The sequence below is a fragment of the Hordeum vulgare genome, chromosome 5H (genome assembly GCF_904849725.1).
Source record: "Hordeum vulgare subsp. vulgare chromosome 5H, MorexV3_pseudomolecules_assembly, whole genome shotgun sequence".
Lineage (NCBI taxonomy): Eukaryota > Viridiplantae > Streptophyta > Magnoliopsida > Poales > Poaceae > Hordeum > Hordeum vulgare.
In genome coordinates this window covers 21,013,932-21,041,842 of record NC_058522.1, presented here as the reverse complement: position 1 = coordinate 21,041,842, position 27,911 = coordinate 21,013,932, and the positions used below count along the sequence as shown (strand labels likewise).

Genomic DNA, 27,911 nt, shown 5'->3' with positions numbered 1-27,911 from the left:
CGCCGGAGCAGGAGATACCCTTGCTATCCTCCTACTCCCTCTCCGGCAAGCCCACCACCAGCAACGCCGCTGGTTTCACGGTGGTGGCAATCGAGCCGAAGGACACGGCGGTATGGTACTATCACGTCGGCGGCGGCGCCTCCACCGAACATGGATGGGTCAGGCACGAGTACGACGTGGGAAGCATCACGTTGCCGGCAATCAACGGCAGGAGCAGCAAGCAAACGAAGAAGTTCATCACCCGGCTCACGGTGGTCGGAGGCAAGTTCTACTTCTTCCAGTCGCACGACGAGCTCGACGTGCTCGACTTCTCACCCGGACCAGTCTTCAGCTCCGTGCCCGTCCCCGGCATCGAGCGTCCCCCAAGGACCAACATCATGGTATTGTTGTTCGTTGAGCTCGGCGGCGAGCTCTATCTCGTCTCCGACTTCTTGCACTACAAAGTCGGTGACACCTCAAGGGTTCACAGTTGCAGCGTGTACAAGATGGACTTGGTGGGGAAGAGGTGGCGCAAGGTCCGTGACATCGGCGACCGAGCCTTCATCATGTGCCCTCAGTATTTCATCATTAGGCTTTCTATGATTCTTCTCAAGCTTCGAGACATCTTTTCGATGAGCTGTGCTTCCTCTAGCAAGATATCTCTCTGATGAGCCGTCGCCGGAGCTCTAGAGCGCGCTCTGTCCATGTTTTGGGCGGCCCTAACGGTCCTCTTGGTCCGGCCCGAGCTCGGCCATTGTCGGTCCGGTACCTGAAGATGGGACCGCGATGTTGCTCAGTCCGGTCCTGACCGGACCGTCGGCGGCCGGTCCAAACACCGGTTCGGACCAGGACCGCACCGGCTCGGACCGTGTCCAGGCTGATGTGAGGCTACTAATAGGAGAAATCCTACTTTCTGTGTTGGCGAGTTATGCAAGAACGGTGGTGTTGCAACACTGAAGTACGTATACTACTTTCAATGATAGACATATCATGGCTACCTTTACAGAAGCTCCTCTACGGAAACAAGGGGCAGATGACTATTATTTGAAATCTGCCGTTCATTTTTTTTGGTTATTTTCCAAAAGCGTAGATGCATAGCAATGCACACTAATTCATACATGAATGATTTTTTGTGTTGATTCATATTTCATTACTTTTACGAAAGGCGGGGATATGCTCTTTTCACCATCAATTTTAGAATAAGACGCCTGCAGGTGAGGTGTAGACGTGTAGTTGATGAAAATATTGGTTACCACGGCTCTTATTAGTGCCAAGTCGCAGTATCTGAACGGGCAGTGTTTTTTCATAGACTTTCTTATTTCATGGAGTGGCTGACCTATATAGTGTTGTAATAAGCCATAAATACAAACTATCGGGCAAAAATATTGGCATCTATCAATGTTCCCCTTTATATTGGAAAATATTGGAAATGCTGAAGAACTGCCATGCAATGCCATGCAAGCATATTGGCATTAGACTTCAGGTGAGAATTCAGTTTACATTATCAATGTGCTATTGCTCGTAAAATTAGTTAAGTACGCTCTGTTTTAATAAAGGACTCATAAAAGTTCTTGGTGTTCCTTTTAAAATGATATATATCATATATCTTTGAAAGTCAATTGAATGTCAGTTAAGTTAAAAAGCATACTTGAAAAAGACACCGCTGAAGAGGTGACGATGATGGAATACATAGTATCCTGGATACTTACATAAATGATGGAAAGACCAATGATTTGAGGTGAGGTGCGTGCTTGGGTTGACGAAGAAAGACGGCAGCCATGCGGGGCGCTAGGTAGTACCGGGGAGGATAACATAACGGAGAGGGCTATAGACTTAAAAATAAACATGAAGGGGAGGATAACATAAAGGAAAGGGATAGATTAAAAATAAACATGAATTCACCATCATCACGCGGGCATGGCCTCTGACGATAGGGGAGCATGCGGACATGAGCTCCATCATCAACATCGAGGTAAACGTTGTGAAGTACAAGATGTTTGATCAATATCTCTATGCTTGAGCTTGCTATCCCGTGACAACACACGGACAATCAATTAGTAAGTAAACGGCCTGACACCCGTCCACCTCCAAATCTCCAACCCGTCCAACAAAACACACAATCAATGTAATGCATTTTTCAGCAGTGCAAGTGTATGATTTCACTGCAATAACTCAAGGGCTAAAATACAGTGGTAATTTCAAACGTTTATAAGTCATAAAAGTAATATAATGAATATACCGTGTAACACACAATCCAACACTTTTTATTCTAGATGTTCGAAATGTAATGAATCTATCGTGTTTATAGGAAATCCGATTGTATTTGCATGAATTGCACCCAGTGTGTTGAAAAGGAGTTTCAAATATAAGGCGACTAGCATTGGATGCTATCCTTCGCATTTATGTTCGTAGACTCGTCCTTTTATCAGTGGACTGATGCAGGGGAAAATTATGGGGTTGATGTTGGAGATGCCTTAAGAAATATGAAAAACAAAACAAAAATGAAAACACGTTTGATCTATGATGACAGTTTCAAAAAACTAATTTGTTTGGAACGGTGGAAGTATATATATCCAGACTATTTGAGGCAAGGCACACTCGGTCGCACGAATAGGAGACGATCGAACTCTGCACCATTCCGATCGATCGTATGGAAGGATTCGAGTCCGGGTCCAACAGGAACGTGCAGGTAAGCCTCAGAACACGGACGCTTATCTAAGACCACGCACCCACGAACCCTCGAAGACAAGTCGATCGATCGCGATCGACGACGGCATCGACAGGATCGACCGGCCACGCCAACATGGATTTCTCGGCGCCGCTGCCGCTGCCACTGCCGTGCCTCGTCGTCGACCACGACGGGGCGGGAGGGGAGCCCAGCACAACCCTGCTCGACATCTCCAAAGGGGAGCAGCACCAGCACCAGCACCATGCATGCGACGACGACCACCTGCTTCGGAACAGGCGGAGATGGATGACGCCGCACGGGTGGGTGCTCTCGTGTGACCCATTCACCCTCGCCACCTTCCTGTGGAACCCTCAGACCTCGGAGAAGATCCACCTGCCGCCCCTCACGCCGGAGCAGGAGATACCCTTGCTCTCCTCCTGCTCCCTCTCCGGCAAGCCCACCACCGGCAACGCCGCTGGCTTCACCGTGGTGGTCGTCGAGCCGGAGGACCCGACGGTATGGTACTGCCACGTCGGAGGTGACGCCGGAACACGTGGATGGGTCAGGCACGAGTACGACGTGGGAAGCGTCACGTTCCCGGGAACCAACGGCAGGAGCAGCAAGCAGATGAAGAATTTCATCACCCGGCTCGCGGCGGTCGGAGGCAAGTTCTACTTCTTCCAGTCGTACCACGAGATCGGCGTGCTCGACTTCTCCCCCGGACCAGTCTTCAGCACCGTGTCCGTCCCCGGCATCGAGCGTCCCCCGAGGACCAACATCATGGTGCCGTTCTTCGTTGAGCTCGGCGGGGAGCTCTATCTGGTCCCCGCCTTCTTGCACTACAAAGTCGGTGACGGCTCAAAGGTTCACGGCTGCGGCGTGTACAAGATGGACTTTGCCGGGAAGAGGTGGCGCAAAGTCCGCGACATCGGCGATCGAGCCTTCCTCATGTGCCCTCAGTATTTCGGTGGGTGGTGCTCCGCGACCGCCTCCGGGCTGAGACCCAACTGCGTCTATTGGATGGGGCTGTGTAACGACAACCTGCTGCGAATCTTCGATATCAACGGGAATGGAGACACACATGAAGTGCACGATCCATGCAAAGATATCATCAGGTCAAATCGTAATGCGGTGTGGATGCTTCCTACCGAGCCATAAGCATGGAATAAACTAGATGATTCTTCACGCGTTGCTTGCTAATAGAATTGGTTGCAATAAATTTGAACAAGGTTTTTTATTTTATAGACATGAGTATTTGGATTGATAATATAAGAGTTTGAATTGAAAACACATATGATTTATTGCATTTGATTATTTCTAATGTATTTATGGTGTATATATGACATAATAGAGTGTTTATTTTTTTCTCATGGATGGTTGCATGCCGTGGCCAACAATATTTGCATACATGGTTGTATGTTGAATTGTGATATTTAAAAAAAAATCGTAATGTTTCTTCCTTTGCTTTTGCCAGCAGGCTAGGCCCGAAAAGCTCCTGATTAAAAGTAATGCCTGCAATTGATTTATTCAGTCATTATAGTTCCCTAGCCTTGCCATGAAAGATGGCGTATTCCGATCCCCTTCGGTTAGGCATTCCACTTGTTGAGATAGACCATTGCTTTCGTACATGATTATATATTGAGGCGTGATGTTTGTACATTGAGACAAATAGGTTGTTCAAGAACACCTATTTATTTAGTTATACTCTGTATTTAAGATCACCTATTTATTTAGTATGTCCCGGTTTTACTACTGTAATTCAATTCCGACCTACATGCTGACCTTAACTAAGTGTGTATACTCGTGTGATGCAGCATCTCACAATTTTGTCTCCTAAATCGTTATTGCTTTCATTTCTGTCTAGCATTACTGGGGAGAGATTTCCCACGTGAATCTATATATTTTGTAATGAAACCAATATGACGGTGAGACTTAAACCTTGAAGATCAGCTGGATACTTCAAAAAGAATCAACACAGCCAAAATAGCTGAAGAATCACAATCAGGCTTGATGTATACTCGTGGTCGCCATCGAGCCGGAGGACATGGCGTTATGGTACTGCCACGTCGGCGGCAGTGCCTCCAACGAACGTGGATGGGTCAGGCATGAGTACGACATGGGAAGCGTCACGTTCCCAGCGATCAATGGAGGAGCAACATGCAGATGAACAAGTTCATCACCCGGCTCATGGCGGTCGGAGGCGAGTTCCACTTCTTCAAGAGGCATGTCGAGCTCGGCGTGCTCGATTTCTCCCCTGGACCAGTCTTCAGCTCCGTGCCGGTCCCTGCCATCGAGCGTCCCTCGAGGACCAACACCATGGTACCATTGTTCGTTGATCTTGGCGGGGAGCTCTATCTGGTCTCCCCCTTCTTGCACTACAACGTCGGTGACGCCTCATGCGTTCGCGGCTGCAGCGTGTACAAGATGAACCTTGCCGGGAAGAGGCGTGGCGCAAGGTCAGCGACATCGGCGACCTCAGTATTTCGATGGGTGGTGAGCCGTGACCGCCTCCGGGCTGAGACCGAACTGCATCTATTGGATGGGGCTGTGTGACAACAACATGGTGTGAATCTTCGACATCAACGAGAATGGAGACACACGTGAAGTGCACGATCCGTGCAAAGATATCCCAGGGTCTAATCGTAATGCGGTGTGGATGCTTCCTACTGATCCATAAATATGAAATAAACTAGATGATTCTTCATGCGTTGCTTGCTGAGAGTATTGGTTGCAATAAATTTGAACGAGGTTTTTTATTTTATAGACATGAATACTTGGATTAAGAATATGAGAGTTTGAATTAGAAGCACATATGATTTATTGCATTCAATTATTTCACAGCTATTAATGAGATATATTTGACATAATGGAGTGCTTAATTTTTTCTCATGGATGGTTGCATGCCGTGGTGAACAATTTTTGCATACATGGTTGTATTTGATTATTTCTAATGTATTTATGGTGTATATATGACATAATAGAGTGTGTGTTTTTTTTCTCATGGATGGTTGCATGCCGTGGTGAACAATTTTTCACCATACAACCATGTATGCAACCATGTATGCAAAAATTGTTTTATTCAGTCATTATAGTTCCCTAGCTCTATAATGTTTTTTTATCCGATCCCCTTCGGTTAGGCATTCCACTTGTTGAGATAGACCATTGCTTTCGTACATGATTATATATTGAGGCGTGATGTTTGTACATTGAGACACATAAGTTGTTTAAGATCACCTATTTATTTAGTTATACTCTTTGGTGCATGTTTGAATCATAATATTTCTTCTCTTCTCTTGCCATCATGTTTTTTTTTAAATACATAACATACAGAAAAAAGGGCATGCATGGAGTGCTATAATATGGATGTGGATGCTACCTACGGATCATAAACATGGATGAACTGTGCTGCTAAAGGAATCGGTTGCAATGTAAACCTTATGTTAATAAGGTTTGTTTGTATGGATCATAAATCTCTCTCGTAAACATGGATGAACTGTGCTGCTGAAGGAATCGGTTGCAATATAAACCTTATTTTGATTAGGTTTGTTTGTATGGACATAAATATCTCTGCTATTAAAGATGAATTTGGAGATTGTATATGTTGGTACTTCCCGGTTTTACTACTGTAATTCAATCCCGACCTACATGCTGACCTTAACCAAGTGTGTATACTAGTGTGATGCAGCATCTAACAATTTTGTTTTCCAAATCGTTATTGCTTTCATTTCCGTCTAGCATTGCATGTGATGGGTAGCGAGCACACCGCATCACAAGTCCCACAACGTACTAGTAGGCCTGTGAGTTAATCACGTTGTCATGTAGGATTAGGAAAGAAAGCCAAACCGAGTCCTAGTAGTATTAGGATTCCTAGTCCTAGTCTATTTCCATAGTCCCTTGTGGACGTGTATAAAAGACACCCTAGGGGTGTTGATTGTAACAACAGAAAAACGAAAAGCAATACAAAGCAAAGGCTCGACACGGGCCTTTAGCCATCAAATCCATCGATCAGTTTTATTCGTGTCGCTAGTTACGCAAGTTCCGTCAAGTAGCCGGCCGAAGCAAGAATCGCGTAGGCACGCCTGTACAGCTGCATACGCACGTTCAAAAGCCAACAATTGGTATCTAGAGCCTCGACGATCTACGATCTACGATGACGGACAGCGACGCTGAGTCGGTCAAGTCCGGCAGCGGCGGTGCCAAGGCGAACAAGAACGGCGACAAGGTGAAGAAGGGCGTCAAGTCAGCAACCAGTGGTGGAGGAACGAGCGGCGCCAACGTCCAGGCGCATCGCAACATCCCCATCCAGTACCCGATGCTCACCGATGCCAACTATGGCGTGTGGGCAGTGAAGATGAAGATTATTCTCCGAACCCTTCGAGTGTGGCAGGCAATCACGGACGACGACGTCGATGACGAGTCCGACGAAGGTGCCATGGCCGCCATAGCCCAGTCCGTGCCGGATTCCGTGCTAATGACATTGGCGGAGTTCGAGACGGCAAGAGAGGCGTGGAACGCACTCAAGAAGATGAGGATCGGAGAAGATCGCGTCACCAAGGCTCGGGCACAAGTGCTGAAGCGCCAATTTCACAAGTTGCAGATGGAGGAAACTGAATCGATGAACGACTATGCCATGCGTCTTACTACTTTGGTGGGAGAGATCCGCGCGCTTGGTGCAAAGCTCGAGGAGACCGAGATTGTGGAGAAATTTTTCAGTTCAGTGACTGACAAATTCACGTACATCATCGGCACGCTCGAGCAGCTTTACGACATCGACGACATGACCATAACGGAGGCGATTGGACGCCTGCGGACGTGGGAAGAGAATGCTCGTGGCTGTCGAAAAGGCAACGGAGGAGGTAGTGACCAACTCATGTACTCGCGTACAGATTGGGAGTCCCCAAGTAGCAAAGGAAGGCGTGATGGCAACGAAGGCTCAAGCAACGCAACGCGCGGCGGACAAACCGGAGAAGGCAAAGGAAAAGGCCAACCACAAGGTCGTGGTAAGGAAGACCGATCTAAAGGGCGGAAGCAACGGAACTTGGATATGTCTGAGGTCAAGTGTTATAACTGCAACGAGATGGGTCACTTTGCAAAGAATTGTCCGGAGCCTGACAAGCGGGAGATCAAGGCAAATTTGGCAAAGGAGGAAGACGAAGGTCCAGGTCTTCTGATGGCCAAAGTTTGTGATCTCGCTGAAACAGTGGTTGTGAAACCAAGCCGGAAGGTGCTACTTCATGAGAAGAATGTGACACCTAAGTTATCCGGGGATCACAACGTGTCGTGGTATCTCGACACGGGTGCCAGTAACCACATGACGGGATGCAAGGAGAAATTTCTCGAGCTGGAATATGATGTTGAAGGCTCGGTCAAGTTTGGTGATGGTTCAAATGTGGAGATTTGTGGGCAAGGATCTGTCCTCTTCGAGGGTCTCACAGGCGAACATCGCATACTCACCGGAGTGTACTACATCCCACGGCTTCGCAACAACATCATCTCTATCGGGAAACTTGACGAGAATGGATGCAAGGTGGATATCGAGAACGGAGTGATGACGATCTTCGACAACCTCCGGAACGTGCTAACTCGTGTTAGTCGCACACGAACAGGCTCTATATCCTCAACCTTGATCAATCTCAACCGGAGTGTTGGCTCGCCAAGAGTGATGATGATTCGTGGTTATGGCATGCTAGATTTGGACACGTTAACTTCTACGCCTTGAAGAAAATGTCAAAGATGGAGATGGTATCCGGGATGCCAGTTATCGACCATATTGACCGAGTATGTGACGGGTGCTTGGTTGGAAAACAGCACCGCAGGCCATTCCCTGCTCAGTCTACCTTTCGTGCAAGTGATGCACTCGAGATGCTCCATGGTGATCTATGTGGCCCTATCACCCCGGCAACTCACGCTGGAAAGAAGTATTTCTTCCTTGTGGTAGACGACTACTCGAGATATATGTGGGTCGTTCTCCTACGGTCGAAAGATGAGGCGTTTGAAGCATTCAAGAAGCTGAAGGCTGCAACAGAGATGGAACACAAGCTGAAGGTTCGCGCTCTACGGACAGATCGCGGCGGAGAGTTTACGTCGAATGAGTTCAACGACTACTGCGAGAAGATTGGCATAAAGAGGTTCCTCACGGCACCTTACACGCCGCAGCAGAATGGGGTCGTTGAAAGGCGCAATCGAACCGTCGTTGACATGGCAAGGAGTTTACTCAAGAGCAAGAACCTGCCAGGGACTTTTTGGGGAGAAGCTGTCTCGACGGCGGTCTATCTTCTCAACCGGGCTCCAACGAAGGCGGTGATCGGCAAGACTCCGTATGAAGCAATTTACGGACGTAAGCCGAATGTGTCTCATCTACAGACATTCGGGTGCGTGGCACATGTGAAGACGGCGGAGCCGGACCTCTCAAAGCTTGCCGATCGTAGCACCAAGATGGTGTTCATTGGATACGAGAGGAGTTCCGACACCAAGGCATACCGTTTCTACGATCCACAAACCAAGCGTCTACGGATTTCACGCGACGTCGTGTTTGAAGAAAACCAAGCGTGGAATTGGAGCGCCGCAGCTGACGATGCTCCAAACAGTAACATATTTGCAGTTGAATTTCCAACTGATGATGATGCAGGGGAGGATGTCCAGGTGATTGGTAAGACGCCCAACCAAGGTGACCACAATGGTAGTGATCATCATGGTGCCGATAGCGACAACGCCGCGCACGACACAGGCGGGGATCTCGACGACAACATCGACAACGAGGCGCATAGTGACGACGACAATCAAGATGATGGTCACGGTCACGACGACTACGCCGACGACACGGATGTCGATGACACACCAAGGTCTCAGCCGTCTTCCTCAAGTGCATCAACACCGACACAATTTGTGTCGCCTCCTTCGCAAGCCACAACGGACTCCTCAGGGCCTCGTCGCTACAAGACCCTCAAGAAAGTCTACAAGTACACAAAGCCAGTTACGCTCGAGTACTCCGAACTATGTCTGCTCGGAGTTGAGGAGCCGGCGAACTTCGTAGAGGCGAGCAAAAGTCCTAGCTGGACGCACGCCATGGATGAGGAGATGAAGGCAATTGAGAGCAATGGCACGTGGACTTTGGTAACCCGACCTCCAAACCAAAAGACGATAGGTTTGAAGTGGGTTTACAAGTTAAAGAAGGACACGGAGGGTGCCATTGTGAAGTACAAGGCAAGTCTCGTTGCAAAGGGCTACGTTCAACGTCAAGGAGTTGACTATGATGAGGTGTTTGCACCGGTTGCTCGAATCGAGACGGTGAGAGTGCTCCTAGCTTTGGCAGCACAAGAGGATTGGAAGGTTCATCATATGGATGTTAAATCCGCTTTCCTCAACGGTGATCTCACAGAAGAAGTGTACGTGGAACAACCCCTCGGCTACGAGAAGAAAGGCGAAGAAGAAAAAGTTTACAAGCTCAAGAAGGCACTTTATGGGATAATGCAAGCGCCAAGAGCTTGGAATTCAAAGTTAGACCAAAGTATGGTCACCCTCGGATTCAAAAGATGTGCCCTCGATGATCCGAAGGACATTCTACAAAGCACCAAAGAAGAGGTGAAGATTGAAGACACGACCAAAAAGGAGTGTTGTCATCGAGCTACGGACGAGCCGACGACAGTAAAGACGGTCCATAAAATGCTGCAAGGGACGACAAAGGCCATGTCGATGATAACAGTTATGAGAAGCAGCAATCGTGTTTGGGACCCAGGTCGAAAGTAAGGACATCGTGATTAGGGGGTGAATGTGAGTTAATCACGTTGTCATGTAGGATTAGGAAAGAAAGCCAAACCGAGTCCTAGTAGTATTAGGATTCCTAGTCCTAGTCTATTTCCATAGTCCCTTGTGGACGTGTATAAAAGACACCCTAGGGGTGTTGATTGTAACAACAGAAAAACGAAAAGCAATACAAAGCAAAGGCTCGACACGGGCCTTTAGCCATCAAATCCATCGATCAGTTTTATTCGTGTCGCTAGTTACGCAAGTTCCGTCAAGTAGCCGGCCGAAGCAAGAATCGCGTAGGCACGCCTGTACAGCTGCATACGCACGTTCAAAAGCCAACAAGGCCAAAATGTTGTAACAATTTTGTTTTCCAAATCGTTATTGCTTTCTCACTTGCACTGCATTTTTCAGCAGTGCAAGTGTATGATTTCACTGCAATAACTCAAGGGCTAAAATACAGCGGGAATTCCAAACGTTTAAGCCATAAAAGTTCATTTTTAAATAGCCTTCGTGAGTCAGCTTCTGCAGGTACCTAAATTTTTCTGCTAATCATGGGCCATCAACGTGTGTAAATATGTGCACAAGTGCCCTACCATTAGAACCAGAATGCATGTTGAAAGAATAGCTTATATGTCTAAGGGTGCGTACCTCCCAGCCCAACCAGGGGCCAGGGGTTCATCTTGCCGGTCGAAAGCTCGGATGCTTGTGGCGATATTTTTCGTCTGATCTCCCTGGAGGCCTGGACCTTTCTCCCTCGCCTATTTGCGCGACCTCGTGTTTCAGAAGAAAAAAAATTGTGAGTCCCCGTTTACGTCTGGCATTGCAACCGTGGCCGCAGCCGGATTCGACGCTTTCAGTCCGTACTCCACCAGATCCATAGGGGTTGCGCTCTCGCCAACTTCCTCAGGTAAAGGGAATCTGGATCCCGGCATATGCGCACAGAAGACAAGGAGAAATCAACAAATAACAAAAAATATTAACCAGAAACTCCACCCCCAACCCACACAAATCGAGATGTTTACCTGCTTATCTACTGCACTAGAAACTACATGGCCAGGAAATCAAGTTGGCCCACTGTGCAGTGTGCAGGAACTCGTCTCCATAAGACGTCGCTCAGCCCTTATCTGCCCAAGACGAAGAGGAATCATACAGCAAGATCAATGTGCGAACAATAAATCTTCATACCAACCTGCGGTGGAATGCATGCTTCTTGGTCCACGGACCAACTTTCCGGCAAACGATCTGATCCACGGATCAGGAAGAACTCGGGAATTGCCGTCCCTGTCGCCGGCACGCACAACGGACGGATGCCGCTTTTCTGGCCCACCCCAATTCACTGTTATAAGATGTTTTGGATATTTCAAGACTTGAATAAACACACTAAAACACATCAATATACATCCGATACAGAAAAAAGGTAAGAACATCTATAATAGTGAACAGAGTGAGTACAAAGCAAACGTAAAGGTGTTCTCGGTTTACGTACAAAAATACAAAATGAAGTATATAACAAAAGGATGTAGAAAAAGAGAAAAACTGTTCAATGACAGTAAACAAGATGTTTTTTTCGAGAAAGCGCAAAGGACCTTTGCGTTTCATTATATTGAAAAGATAGAGTTTGTTACAATCCTCCTAGAAGGCAGGATACAAGCATTCTAATGCTACTTAGTATACATCCCATGTCTGCAGTAGGATAACCCGAAGGCCTTTGGCTCCAGCCCGTGCCCGTAAGGTAGCCTCCTCCTTGATTTTTGACATTAGTGCAGCAATGGAGGGTTGTGCCTTGCCCTGTCAAACACGCAATCGTTGCGGTGCTTCCATACCATCCAGGGTAGGAGCAGGGTGATGGATGCCATCCCTTTCCACTGTGGGTGGGGGTGCTGTGTCGCGCGCGGTTCCACCAGTCCAGTAGCGAGTCCTCCTGGTTGGGGCATCCTACTGGCAATCGAAACCACGCGAGGACCTCGTGCCAAATCTGTTGGGTGAATGGGCATGCAATGATGATGTGGTGGATAGTCTCAAAGGCCTGGTCGCATAGAAGGCATCGTGGATGGTGTTGCAGGCCGCGACGGGCGAGGCGGTCTGCAGTCCAGCATCTGTCCTGCTGCGCAAGCCAGAGGAAGAACCTAACCTTTGGCGACGTCCATGCCTTCCATATCATCTTCCAAGCAGGGCAGGTTACCGATCCATGGAACGTGGCGAGGTAGGCAGACCGTGCTGAGTATGCGCCCATGGAAGTCCATTTCCATATCAGGCGGTCAGGTTCGTCGGTGAGGATGGTGTCCGCGATCATCTGCCAGAGCTGGAGAAACTGCCCCATCTCATGTATGCCAAATATGCCCTGGATGTCGCGGGTCCAGCTATTTCCATGTTGACCTTGTGCCACCGTCCTCTGCTTCCGCCGTCGCTTGGGGCAGCAGGCGTATACCAGTGGCGCGATCTCGCTGATTGATCGCCCCTGGATCCAGCAATCCTCCCAGAACAGGGCTATCTGCCCGTTTCCCAGCTCCATGGTCGTGGAGGCAAAGAACAACGCACGCTCGGTGGCTGAGAACTGAAGGTCGAGCCCAGCCCATGCGTGATCTATGTCTGTTTGTGTAAACCATAGCCATCTCAGCCTTAATGCAAGCCCAACACGCTCAAGGTCGCGTACGCCTAAGCCTCCAAGGGAGATAGGCCGGCATACGCGTCGCCAATTGACATGGGAGTGCCCTCCCTTAGCTTCGGCTCTTCCAGCCCATAGGAATCCTCTCTGTATCTTCTCGAGCTGCTTGATGACTCGCTTGGGCGGGGCGAGCACGAGGAGCTGGTGGATGGGGATCGCGGCGAGGAATGACTTTACCAACGCGAGGCGGCCGGCGCGGTTTGTGAGGTGCGCCTTCCATGCCGGCAGTGCATCGGCAGTCCGGCTCACGACCGGTTGCAGCTGCGCCGCAGTGGGTCGTCGCACCGTGAGCGGGATGCCGAGATATGTGATGGGCAGTTGTACGATTGGGCATCCCAGGTGCAGAACGATCGGTCCAGCCTCTGCTTGGTTGCAGCGTAAGAGTGTTGCGGAGCTCTTACCAAAGTTGACGTGCAGTCCTGACACTCGCCCAAACAGTAGCAGCATCTCCTTGACTGCAGTAATGCCGCATCGCACGGGGTGGCAGAATAGCATTACGTCGTCCGCGTAGAGGGACATCGCTGGGATGGCGCGACATGGATGTAGCTGTTGTAGGATACCCAGATCGACAGCGTGCTTGACCAGCCTTCCCAGCACGTCGACGGCGAGGACGAACAGCTGCGACGATAGCGGGTCTCCTTGGCGAAGCCCGCGCCGGTGCCATATGGGAGGGCTAGGCTCCCCGTTGACGAGCACCCTAGTGCTTGACGAGGATAGCAAGATTGCTAGCCACTCCAGGAATCTATCTCCGAACCCGAACCGGCGCAGCACCTCGAACAAGAAGGGCCATGCTATGGAGTCGAAGGCGCGCGCTAGGTCGAGTTTGAGCAGCACTCGTGGCGCTCCCAGCTGGTGCAGCATCCGGGCTGATTGCCTCACAAGGACAAAGTTGTCGTGGAGGCTGCGGCCGGGGATGAACGCGTTCTGGTTGCGGCTCACCAGGTCATTCAGCTTTGGCGCTAGTCGCAAGGACAGAACCTTGGCGAAGATTTTCGCCACGAGGTGTATCAAGCTTATTGGGCGATAGTCGCCCAGGCTGCTCGCGTCGGGTTGCTTCGGAATCAGCGTGAGGAGGGCCTGGTTGAGCCGGCCAAACCCTCGCCCTCGCATCTCGTAGAGCTGCTGGAACACGGCGACGTAGTCGTGCTGGATAATATCCCGGCAGGCACGGATGAACTCAGCAGTGAATCCATCCGGGCCAGGCGCCTTCTGGGCCGGCAGTCGCTTCACGGCGTTCCAGATCTCGTCGGCCCCAAAGGGCGCGTCGAGGTCGAGCAGGTCGCGAGGCTCGATGAGCTGCTCCAGGTCTAGCGCGCAGTCGCGCTCCACCGGCGTGCCCAACAGCGCGTCAAAGTGCTCGAAGGCCGCCTCCACCATATCCCTCTGGTCCGTAAGAATCCGATCATGAACGTTTAGGGTATGGATTCTGTTCTTCTGCCTGCGGTAGGTGCATTGCCGATGGAAGAACGAGGTGTTGGCGTCTCCGTCCTCGAGCATGGTGATGCGCGACCGTTGGCGTGCGATGGAGCGCTCCAGGGAGGCCAGGCCGAGGTGGACCAGCCTCAACTGCTTGTGCAGCCATTGCTCGCTGGGGGTGAGGATCCGGGTCTCTTGCGCACCATCGAAGCGCAGGCACAGCTCCCTGGCTATCGCAAGCTTGTGTTTCACATTCCCGACGGAGCGCGCACTCCAGCTAGTCAGGCTGCGCGCAGTGGCTTGGAGGCGAAGCGCAAGGCGCCAGAATGGGTCGTCGTCGTGGACAGAGTGCGATGCAGCTTGCACCGTTTCCTGGAAGCCGTCGAGGCGTAGCCAGAAATCTTCAAAATGGAACCGTGGGCGTCCTTTTGGCAGTGGCGAGCAATCCAGGAGCAGCGGGCTGTGGTCCGATATAACGGACGCAAGGCAGCGTAGGTGGCATTCTCCGTGCATGTCCTCCTAGTCGGATGTGCACAACACACGGTCCAAGTGGACCAGGGTGGGCGGTGACTGCCCGCTGGACCAGGTATACCGCCGTCCGTTTAGGTAGATCTCCTTGAGCGCCAGGTCATTTATGAGGCGTCGAAAGCGGCCCATCATGCGCCTGTCTAGATTTCCATTGTTCTTGTCCTCGTCTTTGTATATGAGGTTAAAATCCCCACACACCATCCATGGACCGGTGCAGTCTGCAGGCACATCACGGAGCTCTTGCATGAACGCTATTTTTGCCGCGTCGTCCCGTGGTCCGTATACCACGGTGATCCACCATGGTGTCCCTGTCGCGGTAGAGAGCTTGGCGGAGACAGCGTTTGTGGTGAACAAAGGGTCTGTGATGGACACCACTTTGCTTTTTCACGCTAGGAGGATGCCTCCTCTCGACCCATCGACGGATAAGTACGTGTAATCATCGAACTCTGATCCCAACGCCTATGCTCAAGCAACACTTGTATCGTCCATGAGACCATGACAAGACCACAATATGACGGGAAAAATTGCAGATTATGAGTAACATACATGACTTGCTGGTGTACTCACTCACGATAGCAAGTCTCTCTATCAGAGCATATGCTGGAGGAACGGCTGGGATTGTCTAACCTCTGACGTACGTCACCTGGCTTGTTGTCGCTGGCATGTGGGCCAGCCGGGTAGATGGTCCACATGTCAGCCACCCAAAGTCAGGGTGGTCTACTTGAGAGGATCTGCACCTGCAGGAGGAGCATTGTCGGTGCCATGTTTCCGTGACAGAATTAGTGATGTCATAGTTGTCATACAAGCAAGAAATGGTGATGTTGTTGATGGCACTGAAGTAGGTGTACATGGTAAAAACAAGATGTGCACAGAAGCAGCAACTCAAATATTCGAGCATATCTATACTCGTTACACCAAGGATGATACCTTGGCAAACTTAAGAAATGAATTACTGTCCGATGAATCTCAGTGGTAATCCCTTTTGTCAATACATGAATATCCCTAACTTGATTATTTTTTACCTCATTCTCGTTATGTTAAATTCATTACTGTTGCAGATGATCAGAGCAACTCTTTGTTGTGGAGATGAATACCCACAGGAAAAGACGAAATTTAAATTCATTACTGTTGCAGATGATCAGAGCAACTCTTTGTTGTGGAGATGAATACTCACAGGAAAAGACGAAATTTAAATTCATTACTGTTGCAGATGATCAGAGCAACTCTTTGTTGTGGAGATGAATACTCACAGGAAAAGACGAAATTGACAAACCAGAAACTTACATAGCCAGGGCAAAGGAGTTAGCTCTTCTTCTACACTTCTCCGCAAAGTAATGAGCAAGATGAGGAGGAAAACATGAAGTTGTCATCCTTATTGTCCCTTTATGGGATGGTCTACGACATGTTCATCAACAAATTAGGTCCAGGCGCGACCTTTAGTTGTCTAGCTCTTTAAACATGATCAAGGAGACGATACTGAAAACAAGTGACCACACGGTTAAAATTTTGTCACGGGGAAAGGCCATCACAAAGATGGTCATATCAATGATGTAACACAGTGGCGGCAGGTTCATCAAACAAGTGGATCTTAAGAGTTTGATAAATGCGTTCTCTAGTGCTTTGAACATTCCAAAACTCGACTAGACTATGGTTTTCAGCTCCACCCCAACAGTTTTGAAACCACATCGAAGCTTGTCACGTGTAATCTTGTGTCCCTCGTGAAAGAAGCAAAACAATTGTATGTCATGGTGCCACCTGCCTCTGTGATTGGTTGATTCTAGATATGGCTAAGACTCCTCGTATATATACATTCACTGAATAGCTATTGTTCATTTCCGTATATTTAATTAGCTCACTGCAAATGTGTGGTCAATCTCCTCGTCGTGAGAAAGTGTTATGTATTGTTTGTGTTCGTGATTATGATCATGAAGTGAAGAATTGATGGACACCCAGCAATAGAAGTGTGTCTCCGAAATATGAAGTTTAAGAACTACCCAGTATTGGTGTGTTTGTGAAACAACTACAATTACTCCATTTATTTCTTGCTGCATGCTCCTTTGACTTTTACTTATATGTTGGCTTACATTTTTTTTTCTAATTCCAAGTTAACAATACAACTATGGTCGAAGTCGATAGCAGTTCACGCACCTCATTTAAAATTATTTGCTTGACAAAAACAGTTGAAACAACATTGACACATAAAAAGAAAGAGATGTCAAGTAACAGTCTCAAACTGACCTCAATGACTCCCCTTAGCAACTTGGCAGGGAAATCTTTTGTTCTTCTGGAAGTCAACATTCAACTCATACTCCTTCGACTTACCATCCAACTAAGTACAGGCAAATTAGTTATTGATTTGATATGCAGCCAAAGTGAAAAAACGAGTAATAACCTGTAAAAAAAAAACTAGGATACTTAATCACCTCATTCCTAAGATATTTCAGGAGTCGGGTTGCCAAAACAGAGATGAGTTCTTGCCACTTGTACAAAAGGGAGCTCGGGGCTGTCTAGGCAGTTTAGAAAATCTGGTACGACCAGAAAGAACGGTGCAGTCAGGAACCTATTGATCCAAGAAAGATGGTGTAGTTTGTTACAAAGAGGTTAGCTCCTCTCTGTAGACAAGAACAGTGGCAACGAGAGACAAGGGAAACAAAAGTAGAAGAACAACAGTACCCTGAAAGTCTGATATGCCTACATGATTGATATTATGTTCATATCCTGCAAGGATAATGTGCGCAGAGTTCACACTTGCAGCAGAACTTTGGTGAAGTTTGCCAGAAATAGCAGTAGGAGGTCCAAGTTTTGGAAAGGTGACATGAAATGGTTCAGCTCTCCTGCAGAAGATAGGTCATCAAGATCCAACCTTGCTATCAGGCCACTTGCCTGAACAAAGACAGCCATTTCAGCTCGTATTTAAAAGATGCATGCATATTACAAGCACAAAGTACTTTCATCAGAATGTACATATAGCATTGTGAACTTGAAAGCAAGAGGGGGAGAGAAGAAACAAACCTGCATAGTTTGACCCGCAGGCATGATAAAAGGAAATGACACCAGAGGCCTATAGTAACAGTGGCATGCATATTTTCATGACTTCCACCTCAGCATATGGTGTATCAGCAACCACTCGAGAACAATCCACGACCAAAAACTGAAGAGGTTTGATGGTGAATCAATCAACAGCTTGGAAGGATCATGCTCTTTCAGTAATATTCAGAGAACATAACTAATTTATGTGTTTTTATACAATTTGCAGTCACAATTACAACTGAAACAACCCCTATAGTACGTAGTTCTTGAGTTAAATATTCCCATAAGCGAGGATTTCTCATATTCCTTCAGTTACATACAATGAAATGAATTCCATAGGCTGTGCACAAAATAAGATGGTCTTTCTAGCACTTTCTCATGGAATATCTGTAAAATCAGCGTGATAAGGTTCTGAAAACAAAGAAACTAAAAATATGCAGCAAAATAGTATTCTGAGGGATGACATTGACATCCTCGCAAAATGTGTCATTACATACCAATCCCTTAACTCCACAGAAGAAGATACATTGTACATTTGTACTGCACACATCACAACTCACCTGAAACATACTCTTCTTTTTTTGCGAATGAAACATACAATTGTTAATGCCTTACTATTCCAGGGCAACTAATTCATTGCTACATTCTTTTAACTAATATGCGTTTCTGCTGGGTTAGCAACTTGTATTCATATGTTACTATTGCCACAGGCACACAGAAATCCCCAGAGTGGTGAACCATGCATATTGTCCCAGAAGGAATTCATGTAAGCTGCATAAGACCAGAAGGATATGTACTCCAGCATGTCTATGCATAACCATTTGACTGATATTCATAAGAAACACTAACAAACTCAATTATCAAAAAAATCAGAACAGGTGTTCTAAGATTCCATGAACTGATAGTAGGGGTGTTCAAACAAGATTCTGCTAACATTTCGCAAAAGGGGGCAAAAGAAAAAAAGAAACAACAATAAACCAGCATACATGGACATTTCAACATATTGGACTTCTAGAGCAGTTGAATCTCGCAAGAAATCTTTGTATTGATAACTCATTCAAAGCAGCGCCATAAATCCGACAACAGAGAAATTTGATACCATTACACATTAGTCTATGCAGCCTGGATCACTCCTTAGCATCAAGTGTCGGCAAGAGACTATTTACTGCAACCTGTGAAGCTTCAATCCCACCTTAGCATCAAAACATCTGGTAAGAGCATATTTTTACTGTTGTGGGAGGTTGCTGCTGCCACCACCCAATCCCGCTTTCTGTCCCAATTCTGCGAGTTGCTGAATAAATTCCACACCATTGAGAATCTCTGTTGCTCCATATATGACATGCTTTGAAGGCTGTGAGCGTTGCCCTAGCTCAACTAAGCTCCTATACTCAATGTAATTTCCGCCACCAATCATGAAAACAATTGCTTCTCTGAAGGGTCCTCTAAACTGCCCACCAGTTCCTGATCTAGGGGCCCGTGGGTCGAACAATAGGTAGTTGTCCACCTCTGGGTTTGGTTTCCCTTCCATGAGGGCTTCAACAGTCCTAGTCAGGGCCAGCTGCCTACCATCCGATAAGAGATTCTTCACGCCTGCTGTCACAGCACTAATGGACTGTCCATAAAGCTTCTCTGCCCAATCAACAATGTTGCTCCTGCTTGCTGTGCTTGACGCGGCAGCAAATTGCGTGTTCAACGACTTTATCCTCTTCACATACTGGAATGCAGACATGTCTACTTCTGACTCCCGCAGCGCAGCCTCAACCTGCTCTAGTTCAGATGCCAGTGGCGCCTCAAAGGATAGCAGATAGGTGACAGCCAGCCGGAGCTTATCCTCCTTGGTGCCCTTCCCTCTGAGTAGACTCAGCAGCATGTTCCGATCCACAGTACCATTCACGAGCATATCATTCTCGCACTCATAGTATCCATCCAGAGACCTCTCCTTGATGTGCCCAAGCAATGCAGTTGCAATATTCGTGTGCTTATCGATCATCTTCTTCCGTTCGGTCAGCTCAGGGAGTGAGTTCACCGCATTCATGAGGTGCTTGGTGTTGCCAATAAGATCTGTTCCATCAAACTCAACCCCATCCCTACCACCACCCGTGCGCTGGTTCACCTCATCTACATCCTGCTTGTACTTGGCGAGCTGCGCTTCTATCTCCTCGGCCACTTTGGGAAATGGCGACCAGCTGTTTGCCACCCAAAATGGGTCAGAGTCATCCAGATCATACTTCTCTGTTGGCAACCTCAGCTTGTTGAGCTTGAAGCTCAGCACGTCATGGACCAACGGGCGGTAGCTCCAATCGTGCTGTATCCCCACCGACAACTCGAAATTCCTGTCAAACAGGCAGAGGACCGGGCGCTGGAACGACGAGGCGGCACTGGATGCAGCCTCCGTGAAGAGGTTTGGCTTGGCCAGGAGGTGATCCCGAAGGCGGGCGTCCAGCGCAGCGGCCACCATCTCTGCCGGCCCGCCGCGGGCGCACCTGATGATAGGCACGGCGCCGAGCGTGGCGACGACGCAGAAGAGGCCGAGCGCGACGGCCTCGACGAGCGCGGTGATGTCGGAATCGGCGGCGGCCGGGTCGTTGAGCGCGACGTAGGCGCGCGGCTGGGCAAGCGAGAAGAGGCCGTCCTCGAGGCAGACGAAGTCGAGGTACTGGTCGGCGACGCGCGCGACGCGGTGCGCGGAGCGGGACGCGGCGGTGGCGGCGGCGAGGCGGTCGAGGACGGGCCTCGGGACGGACGTGGAGAAGTTGACGTGGAAGGAGGCGTAGAGCCCCGCGGCGGCGTCGGCGGCGATGCGGTCGGCGTTGGCGGGCGTGGGGCGGACAAGGTAGACCGCGGGCGCGTCGGCCACCTGCTGCCGCGCCTTGTCGATGTTGAGGTGGAGGGTGACGCCGTGCTTGCGGAGGTCGCCGACGCGGAGCACCGGCGAGAGGAGCGAGATGCAGGCGCCGTCCATCACCAGGATCTTGTACGCCTCCTCGTCCCCCTCCCCGCCGCCGTCCGAGGACGGCTGCTGCTGGTTCAGGTGGAGCATCCGCGTGATCAAATCTGGATCAGAAACGCGGCAACAGAGCTGTTTGTTAATCAGGAGGGGGCGGACAGCCGGCGGTGACGGGCGCCGGGAGGGGGGGTGCTTCGGAGCTTACCCAGCTGCTTCTTGCGGAGGCTGAGCGCCATGGCGGTGCTCCGGCCGGCGACCACCGCGGCGGATCGGATCTGGGAGGGGAGGTGGGGTGGGGTGGGGTGGGGCGAAGGGAGGGAAGTCGGGAACAGAGAAGACAACTACCAGCGGTTTGGCGAGTGAGATTGTTTTGTGGGCTGCCACCTCACCTTGGGTCCACATGGCAGCCTCGTGGCTCCTTTCTCTTTTTCTTCTTCGGAAATCCACCCATTTTATTCAATGGAATGAAACCACAGCAAGCAAACGTAGTCATGAAGGAGCTCGCCAGCAGTCTAAGCGATTGACCACACGAATGCAACACATGGTTGAGCCATACAACTTTTATTTTTTGGCAAAAATTATCAGATCTATCATGAAATTTCATCGAAAGTACGCAGCATCTTAAGTATAATAAAATTACATCGAGATTTCGAGAACATCGAACGACACTATGAACGCTAGAAGAGCCACCGATACACCACTGTCGTCGCCCCCTAATGAAGCCAGCTTGACCTTTTCAATGATAGCCGGGAGTCGTCGTACACGTGCCCTAAGGACCAGGGCTCGGGAGCCGCATCTGTCATCATTGAACCCTTCTATAGTTCTGAAACTTCTGACACCACATCTCATCTTATGATGAGAAACCCTAACCTCACCTCCCAACGAGACGGCAAGGATCTACGCCGAACCTCTGTCGACTGCGTTTAGATAGATGAATTCAAGGCAGTGATGGAACGAGAACTTTTATGAAGCGTGGGCAAACTTGAGCATTATTGTCTCGTCTCGGAATCAATATCAGATGTTCGGATACACAACATATAAAATAGGCCCAAACTTGTGAACCACAAATCCACATGAATAATGAATTCAAAATATAAAAATAGGAGATGTGCAAACGTGTTTTTGAAGTAAAACTGATATATAACGCATTATATTTAGCTTTATAGTCCAAACTATAGTTGAGACTTGATAACGGAAGAAATAGAACCCATCCGTGCTTAGAACCAAACTCACCATGTTGCTCGAAGATGATACAAGATAAAAAAATTTGAATTTATGATTCTCATAAATTAAGTGTTGCGATTTGTGAATGCGTTCACAGTGAAGAGCTTGAGAAAATATGGACCATCAGATAGAACATACCAATAGTGTGCTAAATAAAATCATGAGGCAAATGCCCTTCCGAAGACTTCACTGCGGTGAACATTAGTGTTTTATCTACTAAACAAAACATCATCATTTATAAAGTTCATTAATTTGAAATTTAAAGTTAAGAATAGACTGTATAGAACGAATCCATAAAAAAGGACTAGGCATATGAGGTTATGATCATCCTCGATGGTGAATTCCCCACCGTTTGACCTCAAAATTAAAGCCCCAAATCTAGCAGTTTTCAAAGCAATTAGTAATCTCATCTAATCATAGCAAAAGGGGGATGAGACGACGAGTTTTTCGAGTATGTAAACCATTTATAGTGATGGATTCACTCTGCACACCGGTCGCGCACCGTGCTAGCCTCCGTTTGCCGCCTGTCTGTCTCACCTTGAAAGACACATAAATTGTCAAGATCTCGAAGGAAGCAACAGATCTGGGAACACAAACTCTCATAGATCCTTCGTTGGTGTCGGATTGAACCTCGTTGAGGTAGAGAGAGACCGAAGGTACCTTATTCGAATACGTCATCATCACCACCACCCCGTTGTTGCCGCCTGAGAAGCAAAAATCTAAGGCAAAAAAAGACGAGCATGACCTCACTCCTCTTGCTACCGACAAGGCCACCAGGAGGGAAAGAGGAGGACCGAGGAGGTGACGGAAGATGTCGTGGCGGTGGCTAGGGTTATGGAGGCGGCAACCACATTTAATATAATGGATAATAGTTTTACTATAGTCTCTTGGTAGGCCTAGTTAATTAGTCCATTTCTAGAATATAGTCACACGTTTACAGTAGGCCTAATTAACTAGCCCATTTGTTTATTATTATTTTCATCCCAAAATAAATGTCTTAACTTTGTATTAACCTTAATATAAAGTTGTACGAAACATGAGACGCCTATTTTAGAACGAAGGGACTACATACATGCATGGACTTTTGTTTTACAACCATATACGTTCATGAACTGTATGTGGGTAAACCAAGACGTACGGTAGAATTTGCACATGGTTTAACACGTAATGTAAGTTGTCCCATGGACAGAGATCTTGGGCAAGCTCCCGGGATGGACGATGCTGGCTCCACCACTGATTCAAGGAGGACCAAAGCCCGAAAGACAAACTCGATGAAGAAGCATTGTCATCTGCCCGAACATCGCTCCTGCGAGGACTAAAAATCCTAAACAAAACTACTAACCACACTGGAGGCACAGGGATTCCTTTTCGGGCACTGGCCACCGGAGCGGTGATGTCTACTATGCAACTTTATTCTTTTAAACGTTTTTGGGCCTTCAAGTATAGAGTTTTATCGGATAATAACAAATTTTCCTCAAGTTGATGAACTAAGATTTATAAATCCATGGGAGGTGTAGGATGAAGATGGTCTCTCTCAAACAACCCTCCAACCAAATACAAGAAAACTTTTGTGTCCTCAACACATCCAATACAATGGTAAATTGTATAGGTGGACTAGTTCGGCGAAGAGATGGTGATACAAGTGTAGTATACATAGTAGATATGGGTTTTTGTGATCTAAAAATATAAAAACATCAAGGTAGCAAGTAGTAAACAGCGAGAAAAACAATATATCAATGTTTGGAAATAAGGCATATGGTTTATACTTTCACTAGAGCATGTTGGAAATATGCCCTAGAGGCAGTAATAAAATAGTTATTATTATATTTCTTGTTTCAAGTTAATCATTTATTATCCATGCTATAATTGTATTGAATGGAAACACAAATACATGTGTGGATATATAAACAAAACAATGTCCCTAGTGAGCCTCTAGTTGACTAGCTCGTTGATCAAAGATGGTTAAGGTTTCCTAGCCATAGACAAGTGTTGTCAGTTGATGACGGGATCACATCATTAGGACAATGATGTGATGGATAAGACCCAAATTATAAACATAGCATGTGATCGTGTCATTTTGTTGCTATTGTTTTTTGCATGTTAAGTATACATTCCTATAACCATGAGATCATGTAATTCACTGACACCCGACGAATGCCTTATGTGTATCAAACGTCGCAACGTAACTGGGTGACTATAAAGGTGCTCTACATGTATCTCCGAAGGTGTCCGTTGAGTTAGCATGGATCAAGACTGAGATTTGTCACTCCGTATGACGGAGATGTATCTCGGGGCCCACTCGATAATACAACATCATAAACAAACCTTGAAAGTAATGTGACTAAAGAGTTAGCCACAAGATCTTGTATTACGAAACAAATAAAGAGACTTGCTGGTAACGAGATTGAAATAAGTATGGAGATACCGACGATCGAATCTCAGGCAAGTAACATACCGAAGGACAAAGGGAATGATATACGGGATTAACTGAATCCTTGACATAGAGGTTCAACCGATAAGATCTTCGTAGAATATGTAGGATACAATATGAGCATCCAGGTCCCGCTATTGAATATTGACCGGAGAGTGTCTCGGTCATGTCTACATAGTTCTCGAACCCGCAGGGTCTGCACACTTCAGGTTCGGTGACGTTTCGGTATAGTTGAATTATTGATGTTGGTAACTGAATGTTGTTCGGAGTCTCGGATGAGATCTCGGACATCACGAGGTTTTCCGTAATGGTCCGGAAACGAAGATTGATATATAGGAAGCATCCATTTGGCTTTCGGAAGGTTTTCCGACATTATCGGTAAAGTACCGGGAGTGACGAATGGGTTTCGGAGTTCCACCGGGAGGGGCCATCCACCCGGGAGGGAACCAAAGAGGACCAAGGGCAGTGCCGACCCTGGTGTATGGCGGGAGGGGCAATGGCCCAGAGCCCACGTCAGGAGGGGACCCATGATGTAGGATATATATATAGTATAGTGAAAAAAATTGATATCAAAAAAATTATACCTGAGAAAAGAAATGAGATGGGCCCGCCCTGAGATAGCTAGCTAGCTAGTGATGGGAGGCGTCACGCAGCCAGATGAAAGGCACAGCGCTTGTTCCGCTTCTGATTTTGATCAGTCAAAGACATTGTTTTGTGCCCATGGCTTGGTCGCTCGTGTGTTGGTCTTCGTGACTCTGTCTTCTCGTCGACCTGCGCTCGACACCTCGATCGCCGCTGGTCATCACCGGCGCCGCGCTTGCCATGCCGCCGTCCGACATTTGGCAAGGCAGGAATACATGTACCTATGTGTGTAATGAGGTACGTATCCATGAATCCATGAATCCATCATATACCAATTTCATGAATCCTGATCCATCCCTGATTCCAACCAAAGCACAATTTCAGTAGCTTTTTATTCCTTAGTACGCATCCTAATATTTTGTCACTCTATGTACTGCGTCTAGGGTTTCAATTATCCGATGTATAGATTTCTAATTCTTTGTATCATCTTTTCCTCATAGTTTTAAAAACATTAGTCTAGCATGTTGTGAGAGAAGAAGCAATTGTTACGGTCTTAGGACATAGGGGCCCAAGTCGTCAAGTTAGCCTAGGGTCTCCCAAAACAGAGGGTCGGCCTTGCCCAAGGGTGGCGCATCAACCCTTAGTGGGCTGGTGGCCAGCCCAAGAAGGCCACTTCGACTGAAAGAAGGAGAAATGAAAGGAGAGGAGGCCAAACCGAATTGGGGAAGGATGACTCCTCCTTCCAAGTTGTGTTGGAGGAGGAATCCTCCCTCTCCTCTTGCGTCGGCCGACCCTAGGTTTTTTTCCTAGGGTGCCACCCTCCCTCCCACCTATATATAGTGGAGGTGAGAGAGGCTTTTGGCACCCCAAGCCATAGTGCAGCCCTCTCTCCCTCCACCACTTTGTGACACCATGTAGCTAGTTTGTTACAACACGGCGAAGCCCTGTCGAGTAGCTCCACCACCATGACCGCCATGTCGTCGTGCTGCCGGACAATTCAGCTACCTCTTTGTCTGTCTTGCTGGATCAAGAAGGCAGAGATCATCATCGAGCTATACGTGTGCTGAACGCGAAGGTGTCGTCCGTTTGGTACTAGATCGAGACGGAGTTCGTGTGACGCTTGCGATTTGGATCGCGAAGATGTTCGACTACATCTACTGGTTTCTTAAATGCTTCCCGCTTAGGGATCTAGAAGGGTATGTGGATCCAATCTCCCCTCTCGTAGATGATCATCACCATGATAGCTTTTCCGTGTGCATAGGAAATTTTTTGTTTCCCATGCTACGTTCCCCAGTAGTGCAATCTCTCAATGGATCTAACATAATTGAATCATATAACCATCCCTCAACATACAACAAGGAATCACTCTGAAGTTCTTATCAACGAGAGAATATAAGAAGAAATTGTTTTAGGTAGCAAACCACCCCAAAGTCATCCTTTTCGATCAATTTATTGAACTATTCCTATAAGTGTCAAAAACATTCCTGGAGTTCGTACTAAAATAACATCATATGATATGCATCAATCAACTCTAATGTCACCTAGATACTCCAATGTCACCAAGAGTATCCATGAGTTAATTATACGATATGCATCAAACAAATTCAGATTCATGGAATTCAATCCAACATGAAAAAAAGTTGATAGAGTACCCCCAAGATTTCGGAGAAAGTAGGACGAAAACGTGCATCAACGTATGTGCATAGATCACCCCAATGCCACAGGAATCCGCAAGTTGATGAACATAACATATATCAAGTGACTCGATAGAATACCCCACTGTCACTATGGTATCCACATGCAAGACATACATCAAGTGTTCTCAAATCCAATCCAACATAACAAAACCTCAAAGGAAAAGACTAAATTCATCACATCAAGATAGCAAGACAACACCATATGATTCAATTATATTAACAAAGCTCGTGGTACATCAAGATCATGCAATCTCAAAAACACGACAGAGAGAGAGAGAGAGAGAGAGAGAGAACAAACACATAACTAATGGTACATACCCTCAGTCCCGAGGGTGAACTACTCCCTCCTTGTCATGGAGACCCTAGGATAATGAAGATGGCCTGCGGTGATGATTTCCCCCTCTCACAAGGTACCAGAACAGGGCTCCTGATAAGATCACCTTGGGACAGAGGCTTGAAGTGGCCGAGCGGAAGTTCTAGGTTAACTTTCGGTGGTTTCTGAATATATAGGAATTTTCAACGTTGGAATCACACAAATATGTGCCACATGGGGCCACAAGGTAACAGGGCGTGCCCTGATGCCTTGTGTGTTCCCTGTGGGTCTTTTGGTACTACCTCAAAGCATCCTGGGTCCTTTTCCTTCTAGAAAAAATCGTCAAAAAGTTTCGAGCAATTCCGGGAACTTTTATAGTATGCACAAAAACAACACCACGGTAATTTTCTGAAATCAATGTCAGTCCGGGTTAGTTCCATTAAATCATATAAAAGTACATCAAAACCATACAAAAGTATTGTAAAAATGGGTAAATATGGCATGAATACTTCATAAATTATCGACACATTGGAGACGTATCAACATCCCAAGCTTAATTCTTGCTCGTCCTCGAGTAGGTAAATGATAAAAGAAGTAATTTATGATGTGTGAATGCTCGCATAGTGTATAAGTTTGATCAATAATAATTCTAATCACTTCTCCTAGCATCATAACCAGCGGATGT

At 47.5% G+C, this 27,911-nt stretch overlaps 1 protein-coding gene and 1 long non-coding RNA gene across 2 annotated transcripts; both read right to left on the bottom strand.

Moving 5' to 3' along the window:
* Window positions 1–10,811: 10,811 nt before the first annotated feature.
* Window positions 10,812–11,891, bottom strand: LOC123399295. The gene is made up of 3 exons (XR_006610355.1): window positions 11,583–11,891; window positions 11,416–11,517; window positions 10,812–11,311 (listed from the first exon to the last, which is right to left on the bottom strand). It is a non-coding gene; the product is annotated as an uncharacterized LOC123399295 (long non-coding RNA).
* A 6,949-nt stretch (window positions 11,892–18,840) lies between these two features.
* LOC123452807 (SEC1 family transport protein SLY1) lies at window positions 18,841–21,364 on the bottom strand. Its single transcript, XM_045129527.1, has 2 exons — window positions 21,185–21,364; window positions 18,841–21,086 (listed from the first exon to the last, which is right to left on the bottom strand). The coding sequence occupies exons 1-2, from the start codon at window positions 21,213–21,215 to the stop codon at window positions 19,258–19,260; spliced, it is 1,860 nt and encodes a 619-aa protein (XP_044985462.1). The 5' UTR covers window positions 21,216–21,364; the 3' UTR covers window positions 18,841–19,257.
* Between the last annotated feature and the right edge of the window lie 6,547 nt (window positions 21,365–27,911).

What these genes read in the sequence shown, in the direction of transcription:
- LOC123452807 (XM_045129527.1), bottom strand. Translation starts at nt 21,215, where the DNA reads ATGGCGCTCAGCCTCCGCAAGAAGCAGCTGG. An exon ending in CCTCCGCAAGAAGCAGCTGG is followed by an intron (nt 21,087 to 21,184) that starts GTAAGCTCCGAA and finishes TTTCTGATCCAG; the next exon opens with ATTTGATCACGCGGATGCTC.